The 16,557-nt window shown below is 37.4% G+C and overlaps 1 protein-coding gene across 5 annotated transcripts in view; it reads right to left on the bottom strand.

The window, feature by feature from the left end:
• Setx (senataxin) overlaps window positions 1–16,557 on the bottom strand; it is a 91,821-nt gene that overhangs the window by 33,518 nt on the left and 41,746 nt on the right. For 4 of the 5 annotated variants that reach the window (XM_076845200.2, XM_076845198.2, XM_076845196.2 and 1 more), the window contains exons 11-14: window positions 15,114–15,213; window positions 4,471–4,644; window positions 1,696–1,928; window positions 534–701 (exon numbers count right to left, since the gene is read on the bottom strand). In XM_076845200.2, coding sequence (XP_076701315.1) covers window positions 534–701; window positions 1,696–1,928; window positions 4,471–4,644; window positions 15,114–15,213 — 675 coding nt within the window. The remainder of the gene's footprint in view (window positions 1–533; window positions 702–1,695; window positions 1,929–4,470; window positions 4,645–15,113; window positions 15,214–16,557) is intronic. The other variant, XM_076845201.2, reaches the window with a different exon arrangement.

Raw genomic sequence — 16,557 nt, 5'->3', positions numbered from 1 at the left:
CACAGACAGACACACACACAAAATCTGATGAGCTCTATTACAAGGTTTTAAGGTTTTTCTCTATTTCCATGTATGTTCAAAAGCTCCCATAATAGTTAAAAATAAGTAAAAGCATCTACATCTTACATTGATATTAAAATCATTGCCATAAAATTTTATCCTAACTGCTATGCACCTTACTGTACATACCATCCACTTACATTAATCACTATTCAGTACAACCAACACGTAGTTCAGGAACACATTTTAAAATGGTTTCCTGGTGTCACATGTGGCCTAAAATGAAGCCTGAAGAACATCCTCTAGTTCTCAGGTCTTGCTTCACATAAGACAATGCCCTTCTGACTTCTTTCCTCCCTCTGCCACCCCTTCCTGATATAGTTCTACAGAGTCATCAAAAATACACACCCTAGCACTGCAAACAAATCAAAAAACAAGGGGAAAAGATATTTTAATACTTATTTATATGTCAGTTTTCAAGAAAAGTAAAATAACACACCAGTTAATAGCACCAGTGTCCTCCCCAGACCTACCTCTGTCAATAATCGGTAAAGGAGGCCAACAATAGTTTTTGATTTTCCTGTGCCAGGTGGCCCATGAATCAGACAGATTTTGGCAACTGACGGTGACTGTTTCACCATGGCATATGCAGTTTCTATTGCTTTCTTTTGGTCTTCATTGAAATCTCTTAAGTAGGCAATCTGTAGAAAAAGACAGTTGTGGGAATGAGCTGTTTTTTTTCCTCCCCTGTAGTGATGTATGAGAAAGGTAATGGAAAACTTTTCAATTTCTTCCAATCTGTGCTACACAAAAGCTTTGGTTGGAGCTAGGCAAGATCCTAAAGTGACCTTAAATCCAAAAACCACTTTAACTACTGGAAAGAAAGCTAATTAGTTGCTAATTACTAATTAGCACTTGTAGTCTTCAACCTACTTACAAGTACAAGTGTATTTTTAATTTGTAATTCTTACAGAAATAATCGCAATAAATTTCATTTACCAATTTATATTTTTCTATTTTCCATACTTTTATTCTATTTTTTTTCCCATTTAGTGAATTCTCTCCTTGAATAGTAGAAATATTCCATGACAATTTCTTTCTTTACATAATGTGATGTAGTAGAAAAAACATGGATTTCAGGGTCAGGTCTGAGACTAAATTTTAGTTTTATTTTCAAGCTAGTTCACTGAACTCCTAAACTCTCTGAGTCTCAACCTATCAATGAAGTCCAGGGTTCTCTGAAAGGTGAGAACTGATTGAAATAATGCTCCATACATTGAGGGGTTCAATATTATTAGCTTCCTTTTGCCTTTCTTTGTTGATTTTCTGGAATCTATACACTGCTCTTTGGTGGAAAACACGTGTGCATTTCATCTTTGCATCTGCAACAGTACTATCAATCATTCAAAGGCAAAGCTCAGTCCACGAAACCTGAGACGACTCCTCTTGAATTCTGGTCACCTACTAAACCTTTCGGTAGGATGCTGACTCTTTATTGTCCTGTACCTTCCCTGGAGTAAGCGGCCTAATTACACATGTTGCAATCCTGAAGAAAACTAAACACCAAACCTACTGCATACACATAGTGAGCACATCTTGTAGACACACAAAAGTACACAAGCAGCTACAAACATGACATTTTAACATTCCGACATAATAGTGCCTGACCTTCCCTGGTATACAATCAGCACTCACAATTCTCTCAGACGTCATAGTTGGTAAATCTGTCGTACAAAAGTCCATAGGGTTTGGAGACAGAATGGCTCTGGCTAGTTGGTTCCGACCACTCAGCAGAGACATGGCTTTCAACTTCCTTTGTGTAGTTACCAGAGAACTGATTACAATGCATTTCATAAGGTCATTCAGGTTGGCTGGCAGGTTATCTTGAGTCTGGATGCAAAGGGAACACTCCGATTTCCCGTTACGCACTATTATCAAGAAGGAGAAAAAGCAAAATTCAGTTACCAGTGAATTCAGAATACCTAATTCAGAATTAGATATTCCCCATGTCTCTGTATGATATAATATTTGAATAATTCACTCAATAAATATTTACTCAATGCTTCCTAAGAACCAGGCAATGTGCTTCTCTCGCCAGAGACTTATTTTCTAGACAAGGGAGCAGATACCAAATAAACACTCTGTGGTTATAAGTACTAGAAAGAGAAAAGGGGATGAGAAAGGGAAGAGGAAGGGCACAGGCTGGTCAGGGAAGGCCTTCATGCTGGAGGGTCCTGGGCCCAGACTTGAAGTAAGGGAGTAAGCCGCACTGTTAGCAGGGAGGAAGAGAGTAACTGGTGGACAGCCACCAACTAAGGTCACCAGGCACAGATGTGTCGCAAGTATTTTAGAGACATGGCTAGAAGGAAAAGAAGGGAGAAAACTGCTAGAAGAGCTACAACATAAAATAGGACCCACAGACCATAGTGATGACTGAACACTATTCAGAATAAGGCAGAAAGCCACAGGCTGGCTTTGTGTGGAGAAGTAACATGACCTGCAACTCACATATTAAAAAGAATTGCTCTTACAAGGAATAAGCTGCAAGGAGCAAACACCAAAATCCACTTACAAGTTGCAGCACTTCCTACTGCAGCAGTCTAGGAAAAACTACTGGCAGTTTGGACCAGAATGTAGAAGTGAGGACCAGATTTTGGATACACTGCAGAGAAAGAGTCAATGGGATCTGCTGATGAATTAAATACAGTATGAGAGGAAGAATGGACCATGAATGAGCCCAAGGCTCTTGGCCTGAGCAAATGGAAGAATGGTTTAGGACAGAACAAAGGAAGAGCAGATGACCGGCAGAAACCAGGCGTTCATCTTGGCTTAATAGGTTTGAAACACTTAACCTTTCTCCAGATGGAGAAGCCAGAAAGTTTTATCTGTGAGGAATTCAGGGAAGGAGATCTTCTTAGAAAAATAAAGTCCTACAACTTTTTTTTTTTTTTTTTGTACTGGGGATTGAATCCAGGGGAGTCACATTTCCAAATCTTTTTATATTTTGAGACAGGGTCTCGCTATAAAAAAAAAAAGAAAGAAGTTGTGTCCACCTAAGTTGCTTAGGGCCTCATTAAATTGCTGAGGCTGGCCGCAAACTTGAGATCCTTCTGCCTCAAACTCCCAATAATTTGCTGGAATTACAGGTGTGTGCCACTATGCCTTATCTGCAGCTACTCTCCTAAATAACCTCTACACAAAGAATTAAGCTCTGGTCATACTAATGAACATGGGATATCTGTCGTATAGTCTAAGAAGGCAAGCTTATTGCTACTTTTTAAGATACAATGGGCTGGGGCACTGGGTTTGATTCTCAGTACTGCATATAAATAAACAAAATAAAGATCCATCAATGGGCTGGGGATGTGGCTCAAGCGGTAGTGTGCTCGCCTGGCATGCACACGGCATTGGATTCGATCCTCAGCACCACATAAAAAAAAAAAATAAAGAAGTGTGTCCACCGAAAACTGAAAAATAAATATTTAAAAAATTCTCTCTCTCACTTAAAAAAAAAAAATCCATCAACAACTAAAAGAATATATAATAAAAAAAGAATATATATTTTTAAAAAAAGATTCAATGGAAGAAGGAGAAGAAATAAAGAAATCATGTTCTTCTCTTCATATTCAAGTTGCAGATGTTAAAAAGGCAGCTTGGCATAAAATAAAGAATGTGGATTCTGAAGTCCAACAAAAGGAGGTTTCAAGTTTAGATATCGTGGAATATGTTTGTGGCCCTTAAAACCTGGGAGGTGGAGGCAGGAGGATCGTTTGAGCCCAAGGAACAGTTTGAGACCAGCCAGGACAACAAAGTGAGAAACCTATATCTCATGGGGGGAAAAAAGGTTACATTTCAATTCTGGACTGACCCACTTGATGCTGACAACAATCTTGGCAGTTACTTAATATTGCTGAGCCATGGTTTCCTACTGAACAAGGAGTAATTCCTACTGACTTACAGGGCTTTGGAGAAGTTTATAAATGTGCATGAGGCACATTGATATATTAGAGGTATTTGTAAAATTCAAATCCAAGCCTGCATTATTTTTGGTAAAGAAGTCCTTCTCATATAATAGACAAAGAATGATGGAAAGAGTATATTCCTCAAGCCACCTTTCAATGAGTTTCATGTTTAGTCTTCCTATCAGTAATTAGTCAAAAACCAAGTCTGGAATGTAACTCAAGATACAACAAACAGATGGTTACAAATGATCTGTGTAATAACAAACATAATTTACAGATAAAGACATGAAAAGAGGAGGATACTGAAAAAGCAAGCTTTTAAATCAGAAAGCTATACCAATAAATATAGGGTACTGAATCTAGAAAAACTCTGACAAGGAACTCTGGCAATACCAAGTACCTATTTGACAAATAGGCAGCAAATACAGGGCTGGGAAAGCATGAGTTAGTTAGGAATAAGATGAGCTTGTATCCACAGACTTCTCACACTGCCTTATCATCTGCTTACCAACTGAAGTTCGGCGGAATTTATGGACATAACCACAGTGATATTCCTGGAGATCGTACAAGCAGTTTCTCTCTGTATCTTTTTTCTCTCCATTTAGTCTCTCAGGAACCAAAAACACCAAATCATTTTCCTTTGGATGAAGCTGTTTAGCCAGTTCACATTCTTCCAGATAAACTACAAAACAATAAGAAACTGGCATTTATGTGACTCTAAATAGCATTATTTTAAATAAGAGTAACAAAATTAAACCTTTGTGTTAAGTTCCAAAGTGCACAGCCCTAGTAGACTTTGTATATACTTTAAAATGGTCATCTAATCCTATAAGAAATTAAAAACATCAATTAATAATATTAAAAAATTTTTCTTAAAAATGACTACTAGCTGGGTAGGGTGGTGCACACATATAATCCCAACTTCTTGGGAGACTGAGGCAGCAGGATCACAAGCTCCAGGTCAGCCTGGGCAACTTACAGAGACCCTGTCTCAAAATAAAAAATAAAAAGGGCTGGGGTGTCACTCAGTGGCAGAACAACTGCCTGGCATGCTTAGACTATGGGTCCAATCCCCAGTGCAAAAGGAGAGAGGAGGGAACCATCTACAAAGTCAATATTAAGAAATAACTGATTCGGGTCTGGGATATAGCTCAGTTGGTAGAGTGCTTGCCTCACATGCACAAGGCTCTGGGTTCAAACCCCAGCACCACATACATACACACCAAAATTGAAGTAACTAATATATTTCATCTATCTGAGGTTTATTCTGGCATTTTAATTTTAAAAAATGCTCTTGTTTGTTCCCCACTTTCAAAACCTCAGAACAAAATTCAGAAACAGACTCAAATACACAAAAGAACTTCTCTTAAACCTATTAATGGTATTCTAAATAAGGGAGAAAGAATAACTGCAAACTAAACGAGATTGAGAAAACAGAGCAAGCAATGAAATAAGAAAATTCAGCGTCAATTGTTGAATCCAGCAATAACGCACTGATTTAAAGAACTAAGTATTAGGACTAGGTAGACTAGATTACTAATCAACAAATTTGGCATAATTCCAATAAAATATTTGAACTATACCCTGAAAAATATAAAACTCTGATGAGAGAAATCAAAGATAGCCAAAAAAAGGTGGGGGGAAATATATGAAGATTAAAGATTTGATACTGGATGGGGGCAGTGGCACACACCTGTGATCCCTGCTACTCAGGAGAGTGAGGCAGGAGGATCCCAAATTCAAATACAGCATCAACCACTTAGTGAGACCTTGTCTCAAAATAAAATAAAAAGGGCTGGGGGTGTAGCTCAGTGGAAAAATGCCCCTGGGTTCAATCTCTGTTACTGCAAAATAAACAGACTTGATACTGTTAAAATGCCATTTCTCCCCATGTAAATCTGTAAGCCCACAACAGCCCCTGTCAAAATAGCAAGGATTTTTATACAAAGTCTCATACGGATTCCAGAATCTATAATGAAAAAAAAAACTTCTGAGTGTGGGTGGTACTGAGGATTAAATCTGGGACATTTAATTACTAAGTTACATCCCCAGTCCTTTTTATTTTGAGACAGGGTCTTGCTAAGTTGATGGGGCTGGGCTTGAACCTGTGATCCTTTTTACATCAGCCTCTTGAGTCACTGTGATTACAGGCATGCACCATCTCACCCTGCAAAGAACCTTCTTTTTAAAAACAGCAGAACTGGAAGGCTTAAGTCATTATTGAAATTAGATTTCAATACTTTTTAAAAATATATATTTTTAGTTACACATGGATGCAATCTTTATTTTGTTTATTTATTTTTATGTGGTGCTGAGGATCGAAACCAGTACCTCACATGTGCGAGGTGAGCACTCTGTCACTGAGCCACATTCCCAGTCCTTCAATACTTTTTTTATGGTATAATAATCAAGAGTGCAGTGCTGGTGTAAGGTACATATACAGATGAAGAGAACAGTGTCAAAAATATACCCGCACTCAAGGTCAAGTGAGATTCTGACACAAGACCAGGAAGGAATAAACTTTTCAACAAATATCACTGAAACTGATAATGTGATTTAAAAGGGTTGGGGGGTTCCCAACCTTGCATTGTATAATGTACACAAATAAACTCAAGGTGGATATGGTCAAAGTATATATATGACAGACACAATGAAACCCATTATTCTGTATAATTAAAATGCATTTAAAAATGGGATTACACAACTGAAAACAAGCAAACTAAACCACTGGGTATCAACATAAACATGAAAGCTAAAATTATAAAATTTGAAGAAAACTGTTGTGATCCTGAGTTAGGAAACCATTTCTTTCTTCTTTTTTAAAATATTTTGTTTTTAGTTGCAGATGGATACAATACCTTTATTTAATTTACTTATTTTTACGTGGTGCTGAGGATTGAACCCAGCGCCTCTCACGTGCTAAGCGAGCACTCTACCACTGAGCCACAACCCAACCCCAGGAACCATTTCTAAGGACACCAAAACCACAAACCAAACAAGAAAAAATCGATAAAATGATGCCCTCAAAATTTAAACTTTTGCTTTTTAAGACACTGTTAAGAAAAATCAAGATAATCCACAGACCAGGAAGACATATTTACAACATATCATCTGATAAACACTTACTTCAGAATGTATAAAAAATATATAAAAATATATAAAACTTCTTCAACTCAAAAAAAAAAAAAAAAAAAAAAAGAACAAGCCAGCCAACTAAAAACACAAGAAAAACCAGAAGGGGACACAGAAATGGCCATTAAGTCAAGAAAAGTCACTCAACATCATTCTTTTTATTTTAGTACCAGGGATTGAACCCAGGGGTGCTTAACCACTGAGCCACATTCCCAGCCTTTTATTATTTTATTTTGAGACAGGGCCTCCTAAGTTGCTAGAGCTGGCTTTGAATTTTCAATCTTCCTGCCTCAGCCTCCCCAACCACTGGGTTTACAAGTGTGCGCCACCATACCCAGCAACATCATTAATTTCCTGAAACAAACTGAAGCCACAATGGCACAGAACTACACACTGGAATCACCAAAATTAAAAGCACCAACAGTGCTGACAAGGTAGTGGAGGGACTGCAGTGCCCACACACTGCTGGTGGCACTGTTCAAGGACTCAACCACTCTGAAAACAGTTCAGTAGCTCCTTATAAAGTTTGACCTACTCATTGTACTACGTAACAATCCCACTCCCAGGTAGTTATCACAGAGAATATAAAACCTGTCTCCATGCAGATCTGTACATAAACATTCATAGCCACTTTATTCATAACAGCCACAGGTTAGAACTCAAAGGTCAATCAAACTAGTAAACGGATACACCACTGTGATAAATACACAAACAATGGAATGCGAACAGCGAAAAGGAACAACTATTGGTACATTCAATGTGAAGAAAAAAATCTTAAAAGCATTAAATAAAAGTAGCAAGACATAAATAACTACATACTGTAGAATTCTATTTATATAAAATTCTAGAAAAGGTACAATGACAGTGACAGAAAACAGGCCAGTGACTAAAAGGGACAGGAAAAGAGAAGAACAACCACAGAGAAACATGGAAACTTTTGAGGATGACAGAAATGCTCTATGTATTTTAACTGAGTCAGTGAATATTTAAATGTATACATGTGTCAAACTTTTGAAATGTGCACAAGTGTTCACAATAGCTCAAATGTCCACACTGAAGAGATGAACAAATTATGGTATATAACCATACAATGAAATATTATCCAGCCATAAAAGAATGAAGGGCTGGGGGAAGAGCTCAGTGGTAGTCCACTGGTCTAGCCTGTGTGAGGACCTGGGTTCAATGCCCAGCACGGGTTTAAAAGAAAAAAAAAAAAGTTATACTCAACATCACCAAACGGAATACTTAAAAGTGGTTGGATCACCAGTTTTGCATTGTCTTACAATTTAATTATGTGAATTTCACTTCAAAAAAGAGTCTATTTTTTGGAAGTAAATTATACTTCTGTAAAAGTGCCTTCCATAAGCAGATGCAAAAATACCAGAAGTAGCCGAAAGCAATGGAGCCTCCTAGCTCAGCCTCTCGTAATACTTCCTCCCAAAACAGTAGAGGATTTCTTAATGTATGAACTCCAACCCTTGACCCCAGTTTTGATAACCAAAAATATATTTTGAATATTACACTAAATATCTTCTGCACCAAAACCTGTTATGAATCACTGCTAGCAACAAGAAAAAAAAATGAAGATGCAAGTCATGCTCTATAATATGTGAAGATAAGCAGTGCCCAAACTTCAAATTTTCTGTAAATGATAAATGTAAAACTACCAAATCCCAGCAAATGATTATTCAGCTCTCCACTCACTTCCCATCCTTGCAGTGAGCCAGGATACACGGGCGAAAACAAGTGACTAAAAGGACAGTCCATCAGCCTAAGGCAGCTTGAAATCCATGGTCTGAAGACTAAGACTACGTTAAATACTAGAGACAGCCTGATAGAAATCTGTTCACAACAGAGAAGCTAAGGACTCGAAAGTAGATATGATTTAAATGAAACAAAAGAAGGGAAAGGGGCCCTTTTATAATTGTGTGGTGCAGGTAGAAGCAAGAAGAAAATTTAGGGTCCAATGAAATCAGTTGTAATGGGTTAAAATACAATTATACTTAGAGCTATACATGAATCTTTGAGCTTACTAGAGTGGTGAATCAATTCATTATTTTGAAAATTGGTCAGGAATTAAGTATTTTTTCTTCCTTTCCTTTATAAACTATATTGCTGAGTAACCAAACAGATATATAGAAATTTCTCTCCATATAAGTATTTCAGTTAAGGAAAAAATTATAAAATTAAAAATATCATTATTTTGACTTTTGAGAGTTAATGAATCTGGTCTTTAAGCATCAACAGATGCAAATATTACCAAAAAAAAAAAAGAAGCTAGACATCATGCACCTGCTGTCAGAGGAACATACCACTACTACAAAGAAATCACAGAAATTAAACCTGAATCTCATCAACCATGTATGTCAAACCTTGATTTATAGGAAATAATAGAGGACAGAGGAACATTCTAAATACCACCAAGTGAATATAATCAATAAAATCCAGATGGTGATTAACTCTATATAGAGACAATGACACAATGTTTTAAACAAATTCAAGAGGGGAAAAAAATGAAAGAATTACAGTTTTAAAAAGACCTATTAACAATGTCACTTAATGGAAGTAATCTGCAAATTTATTCAATAAGCTTAAAAAAATTGGTTACTAATGAGAATAATGGAAATCTGAATATGGATTAAAGAATTACTATTAACTTTTTAGACTTTTTTTAAAGAAGTCTTAAGTTTTTAAATAATATGTATTTTTAGATATATTCACTGCATAGTTACCCAAAAAATAAGCTGTTATACGAAACCTCTCCACAGGTCTGGGGGCGGTTCAGGGGTAGAGCACTTGCCTTGCCTGTATCATGTTCCACAAACAAACCTCTCCACTGAAAAAATTAAACCTAAATAGTTCAAAATACATGCCAGAAATGAAATAATTATTGTAAAGGGATCAATTCTTCCAAATTTCCACTTTTTTCCCTCTAAAATTCACATCAAAATGCAAAGGCCAAGAACAGCGGAAGCACTCAAAAGTACAACAAGTTAAGAAGTCCTCTGTGGAAGAATGGAATTTCTTATGAAGCTAGATTAAGTAAGCAATGTGATATGATTTAAGAAACACACTCTTGCATCAAATGGACACTAGATAAATATGATAAACCCAGCAATGCAGGATAACAGGATGGTCTCTCAGCAAATATTACTGAATTAGAATGCCACTTGGAAATAACAAGAAACTTTTCCGGGCTTGGAGCCATATATGCTATCTATTGTATATTCTCCTCTTCACAGTTATTTAAAAATGCAAAGACCTTACTTTAGGGCAATACAAAAACAAAACACAGGGTAGGGAGATGGGCAAGCTGTAGTCAGCTGATTGTGATTATATAAAGTTATTAGATTATAATCTGCAGCAGAGAAAAGTTTCTTAATCTTCATAATAAGAAATGGGACATGGAACACTAACCATAAAAGAAAAAAATTGATAAACTTATTATGTTAAGAATAAAAAAGGGGCTGGGATTGTGGCTCAGTGGTAGAGTGCTTGCCTAGCACCGGCGGGACCCAGGTTCGATCCTCAGCACCACATAAAAATAAAGGCACTGTGTTGAGTCCATCTACACCTAAGAAATAAATATTAAAAAAAAAAAAGAATAAGAATTTTTGTCACATCACTGAAAGATTAAAAAATAAGCCAAAGTGGGAGAATAACTTATTTCCAACACCAATAAGAAAAAGATCATGGGGCTAGGGTTGTGGCTCAGTGGTACAGTGCTTGCCTAGCATGTGTAAGGCACTAAGTTTGATTCTCAGCACTGCATATAAATCAATAAAGGTCCATCAACAACTTAAAAAAACAACAAAACAAAACTCCAAACCTGAAAAAAAAAAAAAAAAAAAAAAAGACAAGTCACAGAAAAGGAACAAGAGACCCCAATCCCAATAGGTGCTCTTCCACAGATGCATTCAGCTTCACAATAAACTCAAGGGTCAACTCTGAACTCCCATCGTAATAGCTAAAACTGTAACAAAACCAGTACCAAAGTTCTGGCAAAGACAGAATAATATTACTTCTTGTGCACTGCTGATGGGATTTAATTTTATACAAAAGGCTTGGTGTTATCTCCTAAAGTTGGACTTATGCAGACTCATACTCCATGATCCACTTCTGGCTATAGACTCAGCAAAAATGCCGTTATTCATCAATGCTGTGCAGAAGAAGAGTATAGTGCACCTGCTACCTTTTGAAAGGCCTGCTTGCAAGACTGCCCTTGGCTGGTGCCTGGGAACTTGGGTCTCGGGACAATTCTCATCATTCCCTGGGAAAAAATGGCTTACTATGTCTAACTTTTTTATGAAAATAATAGTCTCATATCAAACACTGTTTTTCCTAAAGACTAGAACTTTGGTATATTTGGTACATACTTACCTTGGGCTTAAGTCTCTAATGAGCTTTTCTAGTAGAAACATTTCTTGTATGTTGTTGCAATGGATTGCTGAGAGAATACAGCCCATTCTTTGTGACTTCACTAGAAGGGAACTCGTAGGATACTGATTTCTTCTAGACTCGATCTAGCACGCCCCCTCCCTTTTCTGTTGCTTTCTTTCATGATTAAAAATCATAGCCATGAATATGACTATATGGTCAGTGTCATGACTCCTCTTAGTAAATCATCCAACACAGCAGAGGGGTTGTCAGAGACTCCCCATTCCCACCAGTGTTGGGGTCAGAAGTAGAATTCACCAGAACAACCCTGACTCACCAAAAGCAGTGTTTGGGAAAAAGGGAGGATGTAGGTGGGTATTACAAACTTTTGGCTGGTGCCTGGGTAAGCTACGAAGTTATCTAGTGTAGAAGAGGTTTGTAAAAGTTACCCCAGGAATTTGAAGACAATAGAGCCAACTCCAGGAGGGCTGACAGCTGGATCCCCCCATTGCTTCTGGCTGTGCTGGCTAGAATAAGGGGAGAAAAAATATAGCCCAGGAAATAATAACCTTTGTTTCCGTTTTTCCCTCCAGGTGTGAAGAGAAAGAACACAAATTTCCCAAGGGTGGGCTTTGGGTGGCACAAATGGTAAACATTTTCACAGTTCTGTCTTCCAAGTGGAAGGGAAAAAAATCAGTCCCCAGGATTGAGACAAAAATTTAGACAAACTAGAAGCAAAAAATGGTGAAAACAACCCCACTGGATATGGAGAATAAAAAACCCCAAAATAGTGAGGCCTTGGAAAAAAAAATAGAAAAGAAAGCCATACAATGATGACTTTCTTCTCTTTCAAGATAAATCATTCCCAGACACTGGCCACAGGTGGGGAGACAGAGTGTTATCCAACCTAGAAGCGATACTAATCTTTTCAAGACAACTTCACTGACCCCCAGCTAAGGACTCAAATTCCTGAGTGCCCAGACTGGCACACTCACTACATCACCCACAACCTATATAAAACCAGTCCCCTCCTTTGTCTGGTGGCTCATCTTCCACAGGAAAGTGGATCCATTCCCATAGGTGTAGTCCTGTTCCTGAATAAAGGCTGAGCTGATTTGTGAAGTTTGCGTCTGGCCCGGTCTCTTTGTTCTAACAGTGAGTAGATGCTAAAACAGGCTGTGCCCCAGCCCTCTGCATTCCAGTCAGGACCTCCCCAGCAAGCTGAATGCACTGCTAGGAGTCTGTACCAATTTACAGAGAGATATAAAACAGATGTTTGTTGCAGGGAGGGGGGACTTATATTTAAATGGCTTTATGCTTTGTGGTTATTGCACCTAGATACATAATAAAACTATAAAGAAATAAATATGGTAGTTTTGAATACATAAAAATAAAAATTATCTATGCCTCCAAAACAGCAAGACAAAATGGAGCATACAATGACCCTGAAGAAAATAACTGCAATGAGAGCTACAAGTGAAGAGAAAAATAATACCCTAATATAAGAAAAAGTAGAAAAGGCCATAAATAGGCAGAACTATTCCCAAGAACACAAATAACCAAGTAGATGTTTGGTAACAGAAATACAACCTTAAATGATATACATTTTTCACACATAAAGTGTCAAGTTAACAAATGTGAAAAATGTACATCCTACCATTGGAAGTGAAAGTGGTATTCCTTTCAGTAGCCAAGACAATATGAATCAGAAGTCTTAAATGTGCATATGGTCTGACTGAGCAAAGAGATTCATTTACTGTTTAAAATAGTAAAAAATGATACACAAGGGCTGAGGCTGTAGCTCAGTGGAGAACACTTGCCTAGCACTGAGTTCGATCCTCAGCACCACATACAATTAAATAAAATAAAGGTATTCTGTCCATCTCCAACTACAAAAAAATTTAAAAAAAAAAAAGGAAGAAAAATGATACATAAGATAGATAAGTCTAAGTAGGAATGACTGGTTGATGAATATGCTCACAATGGAATAACTATGACTACTAAATATACTATTGCTATTATTTTATAACACTAAAGATACTTACAATATATTAAATGAAAATATGTCAAATATGAGCTTCCTTGGGCACAGTGGCACATGTCCATAATCCCAGGCACTTGGGAGCCTGAGGCAAAAAGATGGCAAGCTCGAGACCAGCCTCAGCAACTTAATGAAACCCTGTCTCAAAAAATAAAAAAAAAAAGGGGACCAGGGTAGAGCTCAGTAGTAGAGTGTTTGCCTAGATGTGCAGGCCCTGGGTTTAATTCCCACCAATGTAAAAACAACCTAAATAAATAAATAAATAAATAAATAAATAAATAAATAAAACATTTAAAAACTAAAAATAAAAAAAGGGATTGGGTTGTAGTTCAGTGGCAGAGTGCTTGCTTAGTATGTGTGAGGTTCGATCCTCAGCACCACATAAACAAATAAATAAATTAAAAATATATTTAAAGAAAGAAAGAAAGGGCTGGGGATGTAGCGCAGTGGAAAAGCACCATTGAGTTAAATCCCCAGTACACAACGACCCTCCAAGAAAAAAAAAAAAAAAAGGTGTGTGTGTGTGTGTGTGTGTGTGTGTGTGTGTAACCTTCCTGAAGGCAGGAATTTTATGTTTTCTTCATAGCTAAGCATCCTGTACTAGATTCGTCTTCTATCAGGTCAATAAGTCTGTATTTGCTGAATAATGAATGAAAACTGTTGTGAAGTAAGTACAATGATTTAATGTGCATACTCTTAATCAGGAAAAGGATAAAGTTTGCAATAAGATAAGTACCAAAATGTTAATAGAGCCAGGTTTGGTGGCACACAACTGTAATACCAGTGGCTCAGAAGGCTGAGGCAGAAGGATTGTGAGTTTAAAACCAGCCTCAGCAACTCAGTGAGACCCTGTCTCTAAATAAAATATTTTAAAAGGCTGAGTATGTGTTCAGTGGTTAAGTACCTCTGAGTTCAATTCTCAGTACCTGCCCCCTAAAAAAAGTTAATGGAAATATCTCTCATGATAGGAGCTATATGGGGGTGATGTTACTGCTTGCTGATATTTCTTAAATGGCCTACAAGGAATGTATATTACCATTTCCCCAAATAGTCACATGTGCTCATTTTTCCTAAGTGGACCTATGGAGTAGGATGGGATTTGCATGGCGGGGAAGATAAAGAGGAGTGATGCAACTTATTTATTTATTCAGGTGTTAGGGATCAAACCCAGAGTCTTGTGCATACTAATGCGATTTATTTTAAGGAGTTCTGATGTTTGGTTCGTTTTTGTAACTAAGCATCAAAGCCAGATGGGGTCAAACCAAGTATGAACCAAGACTACAGACACCAGGAACACTTACTTAGAATGTATAGGCAGCTACTGTCACACCCTCACTTAAGCCTTTTCTCACACTCTCCCTCCCATCCACAGCTTCCACTGATACTTTAGCCTGCAGTATTCTAATTACACAGTGGGAAAGAGAAACTCATGAATTTTATATTCATAACTGTCCTATTACTCATTAACTAAAACTTCACATATTGTCGTAAGAGGTTGCAAAACTATGTCCCAGAAAACTCAAACAACAATAATGTCTTTTCTTATATGGAAATCTCTAATTACTGTATCATATACTCAAGTTACATAAGAAGAAACTTACCCACAAATTCCCAGTTTTTCTTATAATCAGCTGGAAATTTTCGTAAATGCAACTGATAGAAATTTTCTTTATTTGGAGAGCTGATCCATTCCTGTGCCACCTATATATAGCAATAAAAGAAAAAAGAAAACTAAGAATGCAAAAATATTGTGGAAAATCACGCCAAAACAGCACAATTTCCCAAAGTTAGCAAAAATAAACTAAGGGACAACCTAAAAAGTAAACTGTGGCAGCTTAATGAAATTGTCTAACACTCCCCTGCCCAATTCAGCAGCTGTTAGCCGAAATGTGTCTATTTACACTTATGTTAGTGAAAATTCTAAAATTAAAAATTCCTCTTCTCAGGAACTAGCCACATTAGAGTTCTTGACAGCCACCTGTGGTCACTGCATTGTATACTGCAGAAACAATAAAGCTCTGCTAGACAGCACTGGTAGCGTGCTCAAGGCCAAAGGACCTAGATTTATGACATCTTTGGGATTTCTCACCACTATATCATCTCACCAGTTTCTAAATCGGTCTGTATCCCTCTCCCAATTTGCTGAAGCCCCAAACTCAGAAATGCTCTTGAGGATCTTCAGAGAAAGAAGACTCCTCCCAAACCTCAATTTATAAGACTACAAGTACAAATAAGTCATTCTATATTTCAACTGTTTGAAAACAAATTGTTTAGGCCGAAAGAAAAATTTTATCTAAATATAACATTATAGTCCTGAGTATTTAAATCTATAACTGGTCACAGTTCCTCTAATAAAATTTAACATAAAAAACTATTGATGGTTGGGCTAGGGATATATCTCAGTTGATAACAATGATTGCCTTGTATGCACAAACTGTTGGGTTCATTCCCCAGAACCACACAAACAAACAAACAACAACAAAACTATTGATGGTCAGCTGCTTCTGCACCCAAGTTAGTAAACTCAAACCCACAATGACAATAGGGACAGGGTATGGGATAGGAACTGAATGTGCATCATCTTCTAATAAGGTAGAACTGTGGGCCACAGTCAGCCTGTACCACCCAATTCACAGCTAGAACACCCCATGGTACTACACGTACTGGAATCATATTCAAAAATGCATCACTTGCTCCCAGCACTATTCACAATCACCAAAACCTGGAAACAACCCAAATGTCACCAACTGGTGAATGGATAAACGAGTGAAGTACGTCCATACAATGACAACAGAATCTCATTTGGCAATAAGACCATGAAATACTATATAATAGACACTTCAACATGGGTAAGCGAGAGGAGCCAGACGCAAGAGACTAATGTACTGCCTAGTCCTGTGAGGTGACATGTCCAGAAAAGGCAAATCTACAGATGAAGAAGATCAGTCTCTGCCTGGGGCTAGTCCTAGGAATGGGAAGTGACTGCAAAAGACATAAGGGATTGTCACAGGGCTACAGAAATATTCTAAAACTGGATTGTGGTGA

Source organism: Callospermophilus lateralis, chromosome 2, assembly GCF_048772815.1.
Source record: "Callospermophilus lateralis isolate mCalLat2 chromosome 2, mCalLat2.hap1, whole genome shotgun sequence".
Lineage (NCBI taxonomy): Eukaryota > Metazoa > Chordata > Mammalia > Rodentia > Sciuridae > Callospermophilus > Callospermophilus lateralis.
The sequence above is the reverse complement of the archived record's forward strand: the minus strand, read 5'-3'. Positions and strand labels throughout refer to the sequence as shown.